Source organism: Nannospalax galili, unplaced genomic scaffold, assembly GCF_000622305.1.
Source record: "Nannospalax galili isolate Female #2095 unplaced genomic scaffold, S.galili_v1.0 scaffold35, whole genome shotgun sequence".
NCBI classification, from domain to species: domain Eukaryota; kingdom Metazoa; phylum Chordata; class Mammalia; order Rodentia; family Spalacidae; genus Nannospalax; species Nannospalax galili.
Window position 1 is genome coordinate 147,732 of NW_008336449.1, and position 12,829 is coordinate 160,560.

At 46.7% G+C, this 12,829-nt stretch overlaps 1 protein-coding gene and 2 pseudogenes across 1 annotated transcript in view; 1 reads left to right on the forward strand and 2 right to left on the reverse strand.

The window, feature by feature from the left end:
- The window catches only part of LOC103732607, a 3,164-nt pseudogene extending 412 nt beyond the window's left edge, over positions 1-2,752 (reverse strand).
- The window catches only part of Cacna1b (calcium voltage-gated channel subunit alpha1 B), a gene marked incomplete in the record, with an annotated part of 220,698 nt that overhangs the window by 125,933 nt on the left and 81,936 nt on the right, over positions 1-12,829 (reverse strand). The window contains 3 exon segments of the mRNA XM_029562551.1: positions 5,799-5,874; positions 6,084-6,209; positions 8,445-8,557. Of these exon segments, the coding sequence (XP_029418411.1) occupies positions 5,799-5,874; positions 6,084-6,209; positions 8,445-8,557 (315 nt within the window).
- Positions 12,634-12,731, forward strand: LOC115070054 (annotated as a pseudogene).

The following is a 12,829-nucleotide window of genomic DNA, read 5'->3' on the forward strand; positions in this document are numbered from 1 at the left end:
TTCTGTATGAAACTGTGTATTTTAATAATGAAATGGAGATCTTTTTTAAAGTTTAAAACCTCATTTAATTTTATGTCTTATAGGGTTTTTATGGAGTACAATATTGTATAACTGCATTAATTCAACTGTAAACCTAAAAGTTTACAGCTAATTTTGAAAGAGATGCATCTTAGCTCTGGAAATTGTTATTGAACATGTCAATGCTGTTGTAATGAAATGCTGTGGACATATCATAAATGTGGCTCCTCCAACAGTGGCTGTTCTCTTCTCTGGCAGCACAGTGAACGGCTGAGGTGTCTCACTTCCATTCATCGCTTCCTCGATCTTCCTCTTCCTCAGCTCAATGAGTTCTGGGGTCTCCATTCCAGTTGGCACTGATGAGAAGCCGCCAGGGGTGATGAAGCCATCGTCTGCAGGTGTGATAAAGCCGGTCTCATCTGGTTTGTCTTCATCACTTTCCTCCTCTTCTTCTGAGGACTCTTCGTCAGATGGCTCCAGTTTCCCCCAAGGGGTCTGGTCAATCTCTTCTTCTTCAGTTTTGGTCTGAAATTCAGCAGCATTGGTTCCAAACGCGTTGCCATAAAGTGGTTTACCAGTCTCATCTACTGGGGTTTGCCCCAGCCACCAGCGTGGGATCCAAGGAACAGCTCTCCGGGATAGGCAAATTCAGCCCAGGGATTTTCAGGTTGGGGTAAGATGGGGGTGGTCCATATCGCTGCACAGCAATCAGCCATGGGGGAGGGACCTTGTGGGCATTTGGTCCTACTGGCATCCCCAAGGAAATCCGCAGCTCATCAGATAGATCTCCCGGCTTTTCCTCCTTCAGTCTTATCTCAAACTCCTTCCCCTCATAGTATAGGTCCCCATGGATGGTCAGCCACTTGACACCACTTGAAGAAGGTGTCATGCAGTTTCTGGTAGTCAATATCGGTCTTCCCCATCTTGGGCCGAATCTTCTCTCAAATTTTAGACTTCATGGTCTTTTCTTCCTTCTCCTGGAGGGCCTCCCACATCTCCCGAATGCCTGTGCATTTGATAAAGTCTGGCAGCTCGAGGGGGGGGGCGTGGCTGGCTTCTCGATGCCCTATTTGCTCTGCAGGTACTTGTGCTTGAAACACCAGTGGCATGGCACAGGAACAGAGTTCCGAGAGGCCTTGAGGTAAATTAAGAGCTTAGGGTCTTGTGCTGTCACATGGAGCTCCACATGAGGCCGAGCCACCAGCTGCTTGAGTTCTAGCACTGTAAAACGGTTCATTTGGTGCAACTTCTTTTTTGATAGCTTTAGGGGCTTCTGGCTTCTTTTCCTGCTCATCATCTCTGCTGTCATCATCACTGTCATGCTCCTCCTCAAAGCCTTTTTTCTTGGGGACAGCAGAGTTCTTCATTTTGTTGAGTTTCTCTGGCTCCTTCTCTTTCTCTTTCTTCACATCGTCGATTAGCTTGAAAGCCTCGAAAACTCTCTTGAAGAAGATGAACTTGGGCTCGTAGATTTCAGGTTCTTCAGCCACATACTCGATCTCAACGTCAGCGGCAGAGGAGTCAGAGCCTCGGGGACCTGGCTGAGTCCTTCTCTGTCTCCAGAGCTCTCAGATGATGCCACCCGCACTCTCTGGGGCTTTTTCTTCTTCTTTCGGTTCCGACACTTCCATTTTTTCTCTTTTTTGGATACGGGCACTGTGTCCTCCTCAGTCTCTGATGCTGACTGGCCCACGAATGACCGAGTATTTGTTTCCATTTCCTCTTCCTCCTGCTGAGAGTTCATCTTTTCCTGATGGCTCTCTTTCAGCTGCAGAATCTTTTCCAAAGCCTGTGGGATCTTGGGACCCAGAGAGATCACCCATCTCTCTGCTCTCATCTCCAGGGGGCACTGGGGAACCCCGAGGCCGAGGAACACGTGCCCCCATTGACAGCACAGTGGGAATGGGGCCCACAGGGACTACTGGAGCAGCAACTCGAGGTCCCAGAGGAGTGTGAACACCAATCTGACCCATGTCTTGTGGAGGCCGTGGGACCGGAGCGCCCATCTTGGCAATCTCCTGCTGTCATTCCTGCTCCAGTAACAGCTGCCTGTTTGGCACGTTCCTCTTGCATCAGTAAAACTGCCTGTTGCCGTGCCAGCTTCCGCCGTTCCTCCTCTGATAGTTCCACAGACTCACCCACACGGAGAGGAGGTGGGGGCCCCAAATTTGGTAGGTGAGCCATGGGAAAGCCAAGGCCAAGGCCTGGTGGAGGTAGTGGGGGTGGTGGAGGAGGCTGTAGAGGGGGGAGTCCCATGGGTGGTGGTGGCATGGGAATTCCAGACAACGGCTTTGTCCCCGACCTCCCCTCTCAAAACAGGCCGATTCAGCACGATGTGGTCTGGCAGGTGTAGGTCTGCAGCCACTCCACCAGCTCCTCGAGACTCCCCTGGATTGGAGCTCTGATCTCTGCCAAATTGGCCTAGAGCTCCTGGGCGGCCCAAGCGCCACAGTGGCCTGGAGGTGGCGGTGGCAACTTAAGTTCTCCTTTTGAAACCCAGTTTCAATATATTATTATTATTGTGTTTGTATGTGTGTTATATATGTTATGTGTGGCCATATGCATGCCATGGTACACATGCGGAGATCAGAAGACAATTCTGTGGGGTCCATTCTCTCCTTTTACCTTAACGTGGGTTCTAGAGCTTGAACTTGGGTTGTCAGGTTTGCATGGCAAGTGCACTTATCAGCTAAGCTGACTCACGAGCTCCGTTTCCTGTCTTTCTATATGGCATTAAAGATTTTTTTTCTTTTTTTCTTATTCTTTTCTTTTACTTTTTGAGAGAGAGAGAGGCTAAGAGAGGCTGAGAGAGAGAGAGATTTGCTCTATAGCCCAGGTTGGCCTCCAACTCACAATCCTCATATCTCACCCTCCTAAGTGCCAGGCTTATAGGTGTGTGCCACTATATCTAATTATGAAGAAAACGTTTTAGTGTATCTAGATTTGACTTGCGGTCTCTTTCCTTCTGGGTGTTTCTGCCTGTTTGTGACTTTTTTTTTTAAGTTTTCTCATATTGTCCTCGTTTTGTCTTTCATATTAAGGTTATTTTAGCCTCATAAAAAGAGTAAGGAGTTTATATATTCTCAGAAGTAGTCTATATAAAATTGGAATAACTTCTAAATAGAAAATTCACTTGTACAGCTATCTGGACTTGTTGACTAGGGTCTGAAGTAGCCTAGGCCTCCTATTTCTTCTCAGGTCAATTTATTTTTTATTTCAACATGAACATCCAAAGTGCTTTCAGCAGCCACTGGGCATGTTATCCCTGTCTAAAATGGTGTTCTGGGCTTCCCTCATGCTGAGTCATGGCTCTATGACTGACTAGCCTAGACTCTGAGACTATACCCCAATATTCCAGTTACTTTCCTTAACCTCCTGGCATCTGTTACTCATTAAGTTGGCCGTCAGATGATTTGTCTTTTTATAGGAAATCTGTTTTTCTAGGGCAGCTTTTAGGATTTACTCTTTAGGAATTACTTTTCACCCAGTTCAGTCTCTATGAAGACATGCTCTTAGAATCTGCCTGGAAGAACTGGTCACACATTTTTTTTTTAATTTGTTTCCTTTTGTTTTTTCTGGAATTGAGCTCATGGTCAGTGCATACTAGTCAAGAGCTCTACCACTACGCTGTACCTCCACCCCCAGCCTCAGCCCCAGTTCTGTCTGAGCCTCCCACCCCAGAATATCCTGGACGTCCAGCTAACCAGCTGCAACTAGTTAGGCACCACACTCTTTCCAGCTTACCCACTCTCCCTTGGATGGTGTTCTGAGTGCAGTCCACCTACATTTTTAGTTTAATTGCTATGGCTTTAATTTCTAGGATTGTTATCTAGTTCTCTTTTTTTTCCCCCTTTTTTTCTTTAACTTAGGTCCCATTGCCTTAATTTGGGATTTTTGTGGGTTCCTCCTTTGTCCCTTGACTCAGCTCATAGTTAGCTACACTTCCTCTGTTACTTCCTTTTCTTTAAAAATGTTCTTACTTTCCCACCAGGGGTGCTGATCCTTTTCTGGAATGTCAGTGTTTCACAGGATTTAAACTGCAAGTCTCCATGAGCAAAGTGAAGCTGGTTTTCTTCCGCCTTTGTGCCCTCCCAGCCACACTCACAGCTCAGTTCAGAGGCAGGGTCTCCTTTCTTGGATCTTAAGCCTCTGGGTCCAGAGGCATCCTATGAGGCCAGATCTGGGCCTGGCAACTGTGCCCTGCTCCTGCCCTGTCAACATTTCCTATCTCCTCCAGTACACAGAATGCCTAGCCACATGTGCACATTACTGATGCAGTGACACTCAAATACTCTATTATTATCCTGTTGCTGTGTTCAGAGAAGAATGTATGTAAGGTCTGGTCAGACACCTTTGGACTAGAAGAAGCACTTCTCCTAACTGCCCCCCCCCCGCCAACAATGATAAGGCCCTTTCTGGCAACAAACACAGAAAGAGGAATCACCATGAAACAGTCACCACCACCACCTCTGCATGCTCCCTGCCTCCAATATGAAGCTATACCAGGACTCCCACTATCAAAGCCTATTTGCTTATAGGGCCTGCCCCTTCATCATGCTCACTGCAGAATCTAAAATGTGCTCCTCCCAGTTTCCATGCCCTAGTACCTGGGCACCCTAGCCCAAGAACCATGGGAAGAAGCACCCCTTCCCAAGCAGACACAATGCACACATCAAGGACCTGGGCTGGAGCCACACTCCTCTGTCTGCAGAGGCAGTAGAGGTTCAAACTCTGGAAGCCACTGACCTGTTGGCAAGCCAGAACTTTCCAAGAGAAAGAGAGCATATGGAGTGAGCACAGGTACGCTTGGGGAATCCAAGGAAGAGAAAAGAGGCAGATAGTACAGAAAGGGAAGGAGGAAGGACAGAAGAAGCTCAGCTCTACCGACAGGTTCAGGCAGAGACACCCACTCTACGTGGCAGTGACTGAGCTGATAGCTGCAAGAGCCCTGCCAGGGAAAGGAATGGGGACAAGGTATGAGGAAATGGACAGCATAAAAAGCGAGGTGCAAATAATCAAGACCAAACTGTTGTTCCCTTAGCCAATCATCAGGTAGATTTGGATCACCTGCTGGAAAGACGGCCTCCCTCTGAGAGAATAGGAGCAAAGGCTTCTCCACACCTGTGGGCTGAGCTTTGGCCCTTGGAGGCCAGGATCTGAGCTGAGCCCAAGCATCATTATGGCAGGTGAACAGCCCATCCCACCCTGCCCAGTCTCAGACAAGACGTCCAAACTGGTATCATGAGACAGAAACACAGGACACTACCTAATCAGTGAGACCAGTTCTGACAGCATTGTGAGGCCCACTGTTAAGAGAGAAAGTGCCCAACCAAGAGTCTTCAAACAGGAACTGTGCAAGAGGGAAGAGAACACCTGAGCTAACAAGGCTCCATCAAACAGACAATGAATACATAGCCTCAGCTTTCCAGAAGTCCTTAGAGGGGATATAACCCAGACTGAGGAAAGAACAGAGGGGCCATTGGACCCGAGACCCTACAGAAGACGTTCAGGGAGAACTCTGGTTTGTGTTTTCAGGCCCTAGGGGCTAAGATAAATTGTTGGCTTGGAGTGGTAGCTCATAGACACGGGCATCCCAAGAGAGCTTCACTTGCGTAGGATGGTATCACATCACCCACTTTCCCTTGACACCCAAGCCCAGGACCTGCTGAGGCTTATCTTTTGTTGTGCAGATGTCTTGTTTAAATGTGGGACATCTGGTTGTGCTGGCCCCCTTCCCAGCACCTGAGGGAGATGAAAACCAAGCAGAAATCAAGCCTCACCTGAAAGACAGTGAGGATGGCAGCTGGGAAGGTATCAAAGTTGGTCGTCGGCGTCTCATCTTGAAAGTTGAACCTGAGAAAAACAGGAAGTCTTAAGAAGAGTCAGTCCCATCAGGAGCCTGGGGACCAGCCCCTTGGCATCCACACACTCCTCATGAGCTCTCAGCATCCTCAACACACTTTGAGGACCTTCAGGAAAGAGGCAGGTAGAGAAAGCCTGGGGCAGCAGTGTCTGTTCTGACAGGGACCCTGGCTTGCCCTCCCAAACCTGGGCTACTTACTGTCCCCCCAAATAGCTGCATTCCCAGCAGAGCAAAAACCACAATGAAGAAGAGCAGGAAGAGGAGGCTGATGATGGACTTCATGGAGTTGAGGAGGGACACCACCAGGTTCCTCAGGGAGTTCCAGTACCTGTTGAGCAGGAAGGGTGGCTGAAGCCTAGCTAGGCCACCCTGGTGCTGCCTCACACTCATCTAGGCTCCTTGCATTCGCACTAGCTTCTCTGACTTACAGTTTTGTCTACATGTGGGGCACACATCCTCCAAGAACCCAAATCCATGACCCTGGACTCTCAGTCCAGTCGTGAGGAAACAACAACAGACACATGCTTGCAGTGCTGAAATTATCCTCACTATACCTAACTGCCCCATCCTCCTCGCCAGAAAGATTCCACTGCCTGTCAGGCAGCAAGGCCCAAACCCAGATTTTACCTTCCACCCTGCCAGCTCCTTAAGGCCCTTCCATCACACTCCTTGAGTAGAGAATATGATTCCTTCAATTCACGACCAACCTGCATGCTATACGAGGTTCATTTATCTGTGATGGTATTGCTGCTGAAGGAACGGTTCCAACCGCCATCCCAGCCTTGGACACGCTATCCCAAGTACATACAGGCTTTCCTCTAGGCACCCAACCAGGAAGACAGGCCACCTGCCTCTGCACCTTTGCACATGCTAGTATGTCACCCTGACACAGGGGGTGATGGGTGACAGCACAGACACAGGCCTCCTCTGTGCTCACCCCTGTGCTCAGGGGGCATCCAGGGGCTCTAAAATACTATGCTTCTTCCTGGTGCCCTTGCCAGGTCTAGCCATCCTCCACAGCCTCTCTCACAAGAAACATGAGAGTTGTTTCAAGAGTACTAGAAAACTCGGAAGGGTACAGCCTTCTCATCTAGCAGGGGCAGGAGTCAACATGCAATAGGACAAGCATCACTGACCTCCTGGGAGGAGCTGAAGGCCCAGGACTGAGGTAAAGGCATCTCCTGTGGTCACCTTCAGGAGACTGTCTTACCAAGAGACCATAGGTGGGGAAGGGAAACTAAAGATTGGTCACAGGACATGCTCAGTACATTTGTGGACCTATCTGGAATAAACTTCTGAACAAACTTCTTTCATGTTTTCATGTCCTCATTTGATCTGGAGTTTGGATTTAAAATGAGTGGAAAAGACCAACAGGACTTCAGTATACCTAGGAAGCTATGTCCCATAGCTACTAGAACAGCACACAGAGATCCCCACAGCGCAAGAGCCTCTGAAACCCAGAACAAGCTGAGCCCACAGCAGCCATTGTAGAGAGGTCCTTCTTCCTCACCCTCAGCCCCGCCTGCATCTTTGATGGTATGCAGAAGGGTCTTGGCCCTAGCACTCCTCTCACACTACCTTCCTGGACCTCAGTCTCTTCAGTGGGCAAATGGGGCAACTTTCTTCCTGAGTCAGATTTATGGGAAATACAGCTCAAAAAAGAATTGCTACTATCATATCACAAAGCTGGGATCTGGTAGGAAGGTGAAGAAATCAGGCCTAGGAAAAGGATCCATGCAAGCATCTGGCTTGCTGCCATAAGATCAGGGCAAATGTCAGGGCAAAAGCTTCCCAACCTCTGCATGGTGGATGGGCAGCTCTGGGGCAGGACTACGGGAAAATTTCCATCTGAGAACTTTTTCTTTCTTTCCCCAAGACAGTTCTGTTTCTGTTTTTATGCTGTGTGTGTGTCTGTGCGTGTGTGTGTCTGTGTGTGTGTGCGTGTGTGTCTGTGTGTGTGCGTGTGTGCGTGTGTCTGTGTGTGTGTGCGTGTGTCTGTGTGTGTGCGTGTGTCTGTGTGTGCGTGTGTGTGCATGTGTGTGTGTCTGTATCTGTGCGTGTCTGTGTGTGTCTGTGTGTGTATCTGTGTGTGTGTCTGTGTGTGTGCATACATGTGAGGTTTTTATATATGAATTTAGGATCTACAAATGAGAGGAAACATAGAATTCACGTCTTTCGGAATCTGCCTTATTTTGCTCACTTTCTTTGATGAACCTCTAGGATCCCTTTTCCAGCAAATGATAACTTTTGTCTAATTGTCATAAAGAAAGCCATCTCTGAAGGCCTGGAAGATAGAACCAGTGGCTTCGAGAGAAGATGGTATGAAATTGTGGGCAGGGCAAACCATCAAGAGAGCCAGGAGTGCTATGGCATTTAGGGGCAATGCTAAGGATACAAATGGCCCCAAAAGATCTTGCCCTGGCTTGCGTTGCTTTACAATCAGTGTTGTATTTAAGCCAATAAGTCACAGAATAAGCTTTCGATACCATCAATCCCCATGTAGGCCAGTCTTACACACTGCCTACACCCATCTCCCCCAACCAGTAGTGTATAGATGACATACTTTGTGACCTTGAAGATCCTCAGCAAGCGGAGTGCCCGTAGCACACTGATTCCAAAGGAGGTTCCTGGTTTGATGGCAGCCCAGACCACTTCAAAGATGCTCCCAACAATTAACTGAAACAGGGACAATGTCAGCACACGGCACATGTGTATCTGCATGTGTGTGCACATATAGATGAAACTGACAGATGTGTGCACAGATCCTGGCATTTGCACTAGTGCAGCTACATCTCTCAGTTAACACCCACCCTGCTTCCCATCTGCTGTGCAAGTCAGATGAGGCAGCATGGAGCACATGTCTTATGATAGCTTGATAAGGGAAGGTTGTAAAGGCCACAGGTCCAGGCACGAGTTCTCCCTATACCTCTACCCCCAACATACTGGAAAGAAGCAAGTACTGGAGCAAGGGTAGGCTACTGGTATTCTTCTTCTTCACTTGAAGTCGTCTGCCTCGCCTGTGCTTTATCAAAGCCAGGCAATACCTGCATCTTTTTTTCTTTCTTTCTTTCTTTCTTTCTTTCTTTCTTTCTTTCTTTCTTTCTTTCTATGTACCTGTGTGTGGTATACATGCATATATGAATGTGTGCTTGTATTATGTGTGGATACACATGTGTATATATGCCTGTGGAGGCCTGAGGTTGATGTCAAGCATTTTCCTTGATTGCTCTTCCACCTTATTCACTGAGGCAAAGTCTCTCAATGAATGCAAAGCTCTCTGATACCACTAGTTAATTCTGTGGAATCCCTTCTCTCTGGAATTACAGGAATGCTGCCACACCCACCTGGCATTTACATCAGTTCTAGGGACCTCACATTTGCACAGTAAGGGCTTTAACAAACACTGTGTGATCTCACTAATCCAATGCTGACATCATCTTATGGGTCTGAACAAACCATCTCCACAAGCCCTGATGATCAAGCAGTGCTCTCTCAGACTATCAAAATATATCTCCCCACAACTCCCATCCCCTCACTCCAGGCATGTCACTGCTCCTAGCAGATGTATAAACTGCAAGTTGAGCCTTCTCCTAATGACAGAGTCCAGTACATGTCACCAAGATATGACTGGATGGCAAGCCTTCGTGTACTGAAGGGTGACCTAAGGCACTGTAGATTTGGGTAGCCTGATGCTTATAAGCAAGGGGCATACCATCTGCTCCTCAGGTAGACTGTGAGAAAGGTCATCATCAACAGTGCTTTGTATGAAGGCCTCAGGATAGGCCAGTGGGGCTGGAACCTAGCAGCCCTTCACCATCTTTTCAGGACAAGATGTACAGAGGCCCAAACTGAATTTTCTCCCAGGTTATTTGATTTCTTAGGGGCTCCTTTGGGGCTCACAATCAGCATGAGTACCCATCTCCTTTCTATAATTCTTATTTCCTTTAATCTACACTTTTGCATTTGTTGTAGAAAACTCAAATCCTGAACAATTTCTTTTTTAAAAAAATATTTTATTACTTTTATTTTATGTGTATGAGTGTATTGCCTGCATGCATATGAGTGCACCTGTGTCATGCAATGCTGCGGAGGTCAGAAGAGGGCTTCAGATTCCCCTGGAACTAGATGGAGTTTCAGGTGCCATGTGGATGCTGGAAATCGAGCCCAGTCCCTCTGCAAGAGCAGCCAGTGCTCTTAACCACTGAACCATCTCTCCATCCCCAGTTCCATTTTTTAAAAAATTCATTTTATTATTATGTGTATATGTGTGTATTTGGGGGAGGGTGTATGTGCACATGAGTAAGGTACCCACAAAGGCCAAAAGCATCAGATCAGCCTGGAGCTGATGTTACAGGTGGTTGTGAGTCATCTGACTTGGGTGCTGTGAACCAAACTCAAGAAGAGCAGTATGTGTTTTTAACTGCTAGGCCATCTCTTCAGTCCCTGAATATCAATCTCTTAAATCACATCTTATCTTGGTCTCAAACATTTTCAAAAGTTTCTGACATTGCTACCAATTTCATATCAACTAAAAATCTAACAAAGTTAATGTCAGTTGTCACCAAGCCACTGAGAACGGTGAACGTGCCAGGAAAGAACCCTGAGTTGTATTACTAGAGCCCTCCCCAGAGTTTAACAGTGATGCTGGCAGCATGTCTGAGTACGGCTGGTGTACCATATGTCAATCAACATGGATGCAGACACCTGCTGCACATTCTCAACCTTCTCCACAAATGCATTCAGATGTCCTAACAACCTCCCACATACCAACACCTGCAGAACATGCGATAACCCTGTCTGCATAGAAAACAGAGTGAACTTGCCAAAATCTATTCTTGGTGACACACACTAGCCCTTAACTGTCACCACCAAGTCTCTGCACTAGCAAATGATCCCAAAGTTTGCCTGAATTTTCTAAACTAGTTTTTCTAAACCTATTTTGTTCTCCCTGTCAAATCTTTCAGTATCTCCCTTTTCTATAAATTCTCACTATCTGTCCTCACTGGTTAATGTCATAGGCAGCCTCTAACCTAGCCTCTAGAAATCCTACTACTCATGTCTACTCCCTTCTGTAATCTCATCTCCTTGAAGATAAGCAGGACTTAAGGTCTCATTCCTAGCAAACAGAATACTGTAAAAGTGATTGAACTCCACTTCTGAGCTTAGGTTCACAAACACTATGGTGTCTATCTCGAACTCTGGGCTGTTCTTCCTGTATCACTTGGTACCTTGTTGCAAGGATACTCTAGCAGCCTGTAGAGGGGCCCAGGGAACCAGAAACAGAGCCTGTGGTGGACTTAGGGAATGAGTCTGGTCAACAGCCTCAAGATGAGTTTGAGAAGTAAATGCTATGACCCTAGATGAACCTGAGATAACTAAGTCCTGATTAGACACTGAGCCAGAGGCATCTAGTTGGGTCACACCTCAACTCTTCACTCACAGATACAATGAGGCACTATTCGTTTACTGCTTTAAGCCACTCAGCATTGAGATAACTGGTCTCCAAGTAGGAAAAAAAATCACCATAGGTTTTAGAACAGAGCAGTATACTGTTGTAATAAAACTAAAATGTAGGAGTGGTTTTGGAACCAAAGAACAAGCACTGAGCAGCCTGTCAGTCAAAGTTTAAAGCGCTCTGAACATGAAACCCCTATACACTGAGAACGCTGCCCATCAGGACCTGCAAGTACACAAGAAGAATCCTGTAGACGACCAGAAGAGGGGTACACCATGGTGCCCTGGTAGGAAGTCTGACCATGTTGTTGCCTGAAGTTGGAACAGTAGAAATGTGCTCAGTGAATTGAGAGGTGTAAACTGCCTCTGGAGATTCCCAAGCCAAGGGTGCCTGGAGTTTGCTTTCTGCTTATGTGAAGTATACTAAGAAAGAGATGCAGTGATGATAGTACCATCCAAAAGAAGGGAGCCAGAACCTCTGTTCAGAAAATACTCAGCCTTTCCAGATACTAAATGGTGTCAACATTGAGAAAGGGCAAGAACTAAAGATGATGCTAAGAACAAAAACTATGACTCTAATTTAGCAAAAAGACCAAAGGCAATTCTGGCAAAGAAATCAAAGGTGTGCCTCTGAGCTTGGTCCTGAGGGAGTAAGAGATTGGGGGGCAATCCCTGCTTGGTCCTGAAACAGTGAGTCTTCCAGGACACTGGAGGGTCTGACCTTAATGTCCCTCAAGGGCACATGAGCAGAGGACCTATTCAGTGAGAGTTGAGAGGATGGCTTTTGTCTAATGGAGTAAACTCCAAGGAGGTTCATAATATATCCATAAAGATATCCTTATATATCTAATAGGCCCTTAAAAGATGTACATGTAGCCAGCCATGGTGGTGCATGCCTTTAATCTCAGCACTAGGGAGGCAGGCGGATCTCAGGAAGATCAAGCCCAGCCTGGTCTACATAGCAAGTTCCAGGTCAGCTGGGGCTTCAGGGAGACTCTGTCTCAAAAAGACCAAAAAGAAATTTTTAATGTACATGTAGAGACATACCACACACTGAAAAGGACAAAGGCAATACAAAACAAAATGGGTCTTTGGAGCTGGAGAGATGCTCAGTAGTTAAGAGCATATACTGTTGTTGCAGAGGACCTGAGTTTGATTCCCAGTACCCAGGTCAGATGGCTCACAACAGCTTATAACTTACAGCTCCTGACACCTCAGACTCCATGGGCACCTGCACTCATATGAACATACAAACATAAACACAAATAAATCTTCAGTGCTCACTTCAACAACACACATAGCAACCCATAATACTAAAATTGGAACCATATGGAAAAGATTAGCATGGCCCCTGCACAAGGATGACAAAAAAATTCATAAAGCATTCCATATTTAAAATAAATACATCTTTTTTTTTTTTTTTTTTTTCTTTTTGAGACAGGGTCTCCCTGTAGCCCCAGCTGTCCTGGAACTCACTATGTAGACCAGGCTGGC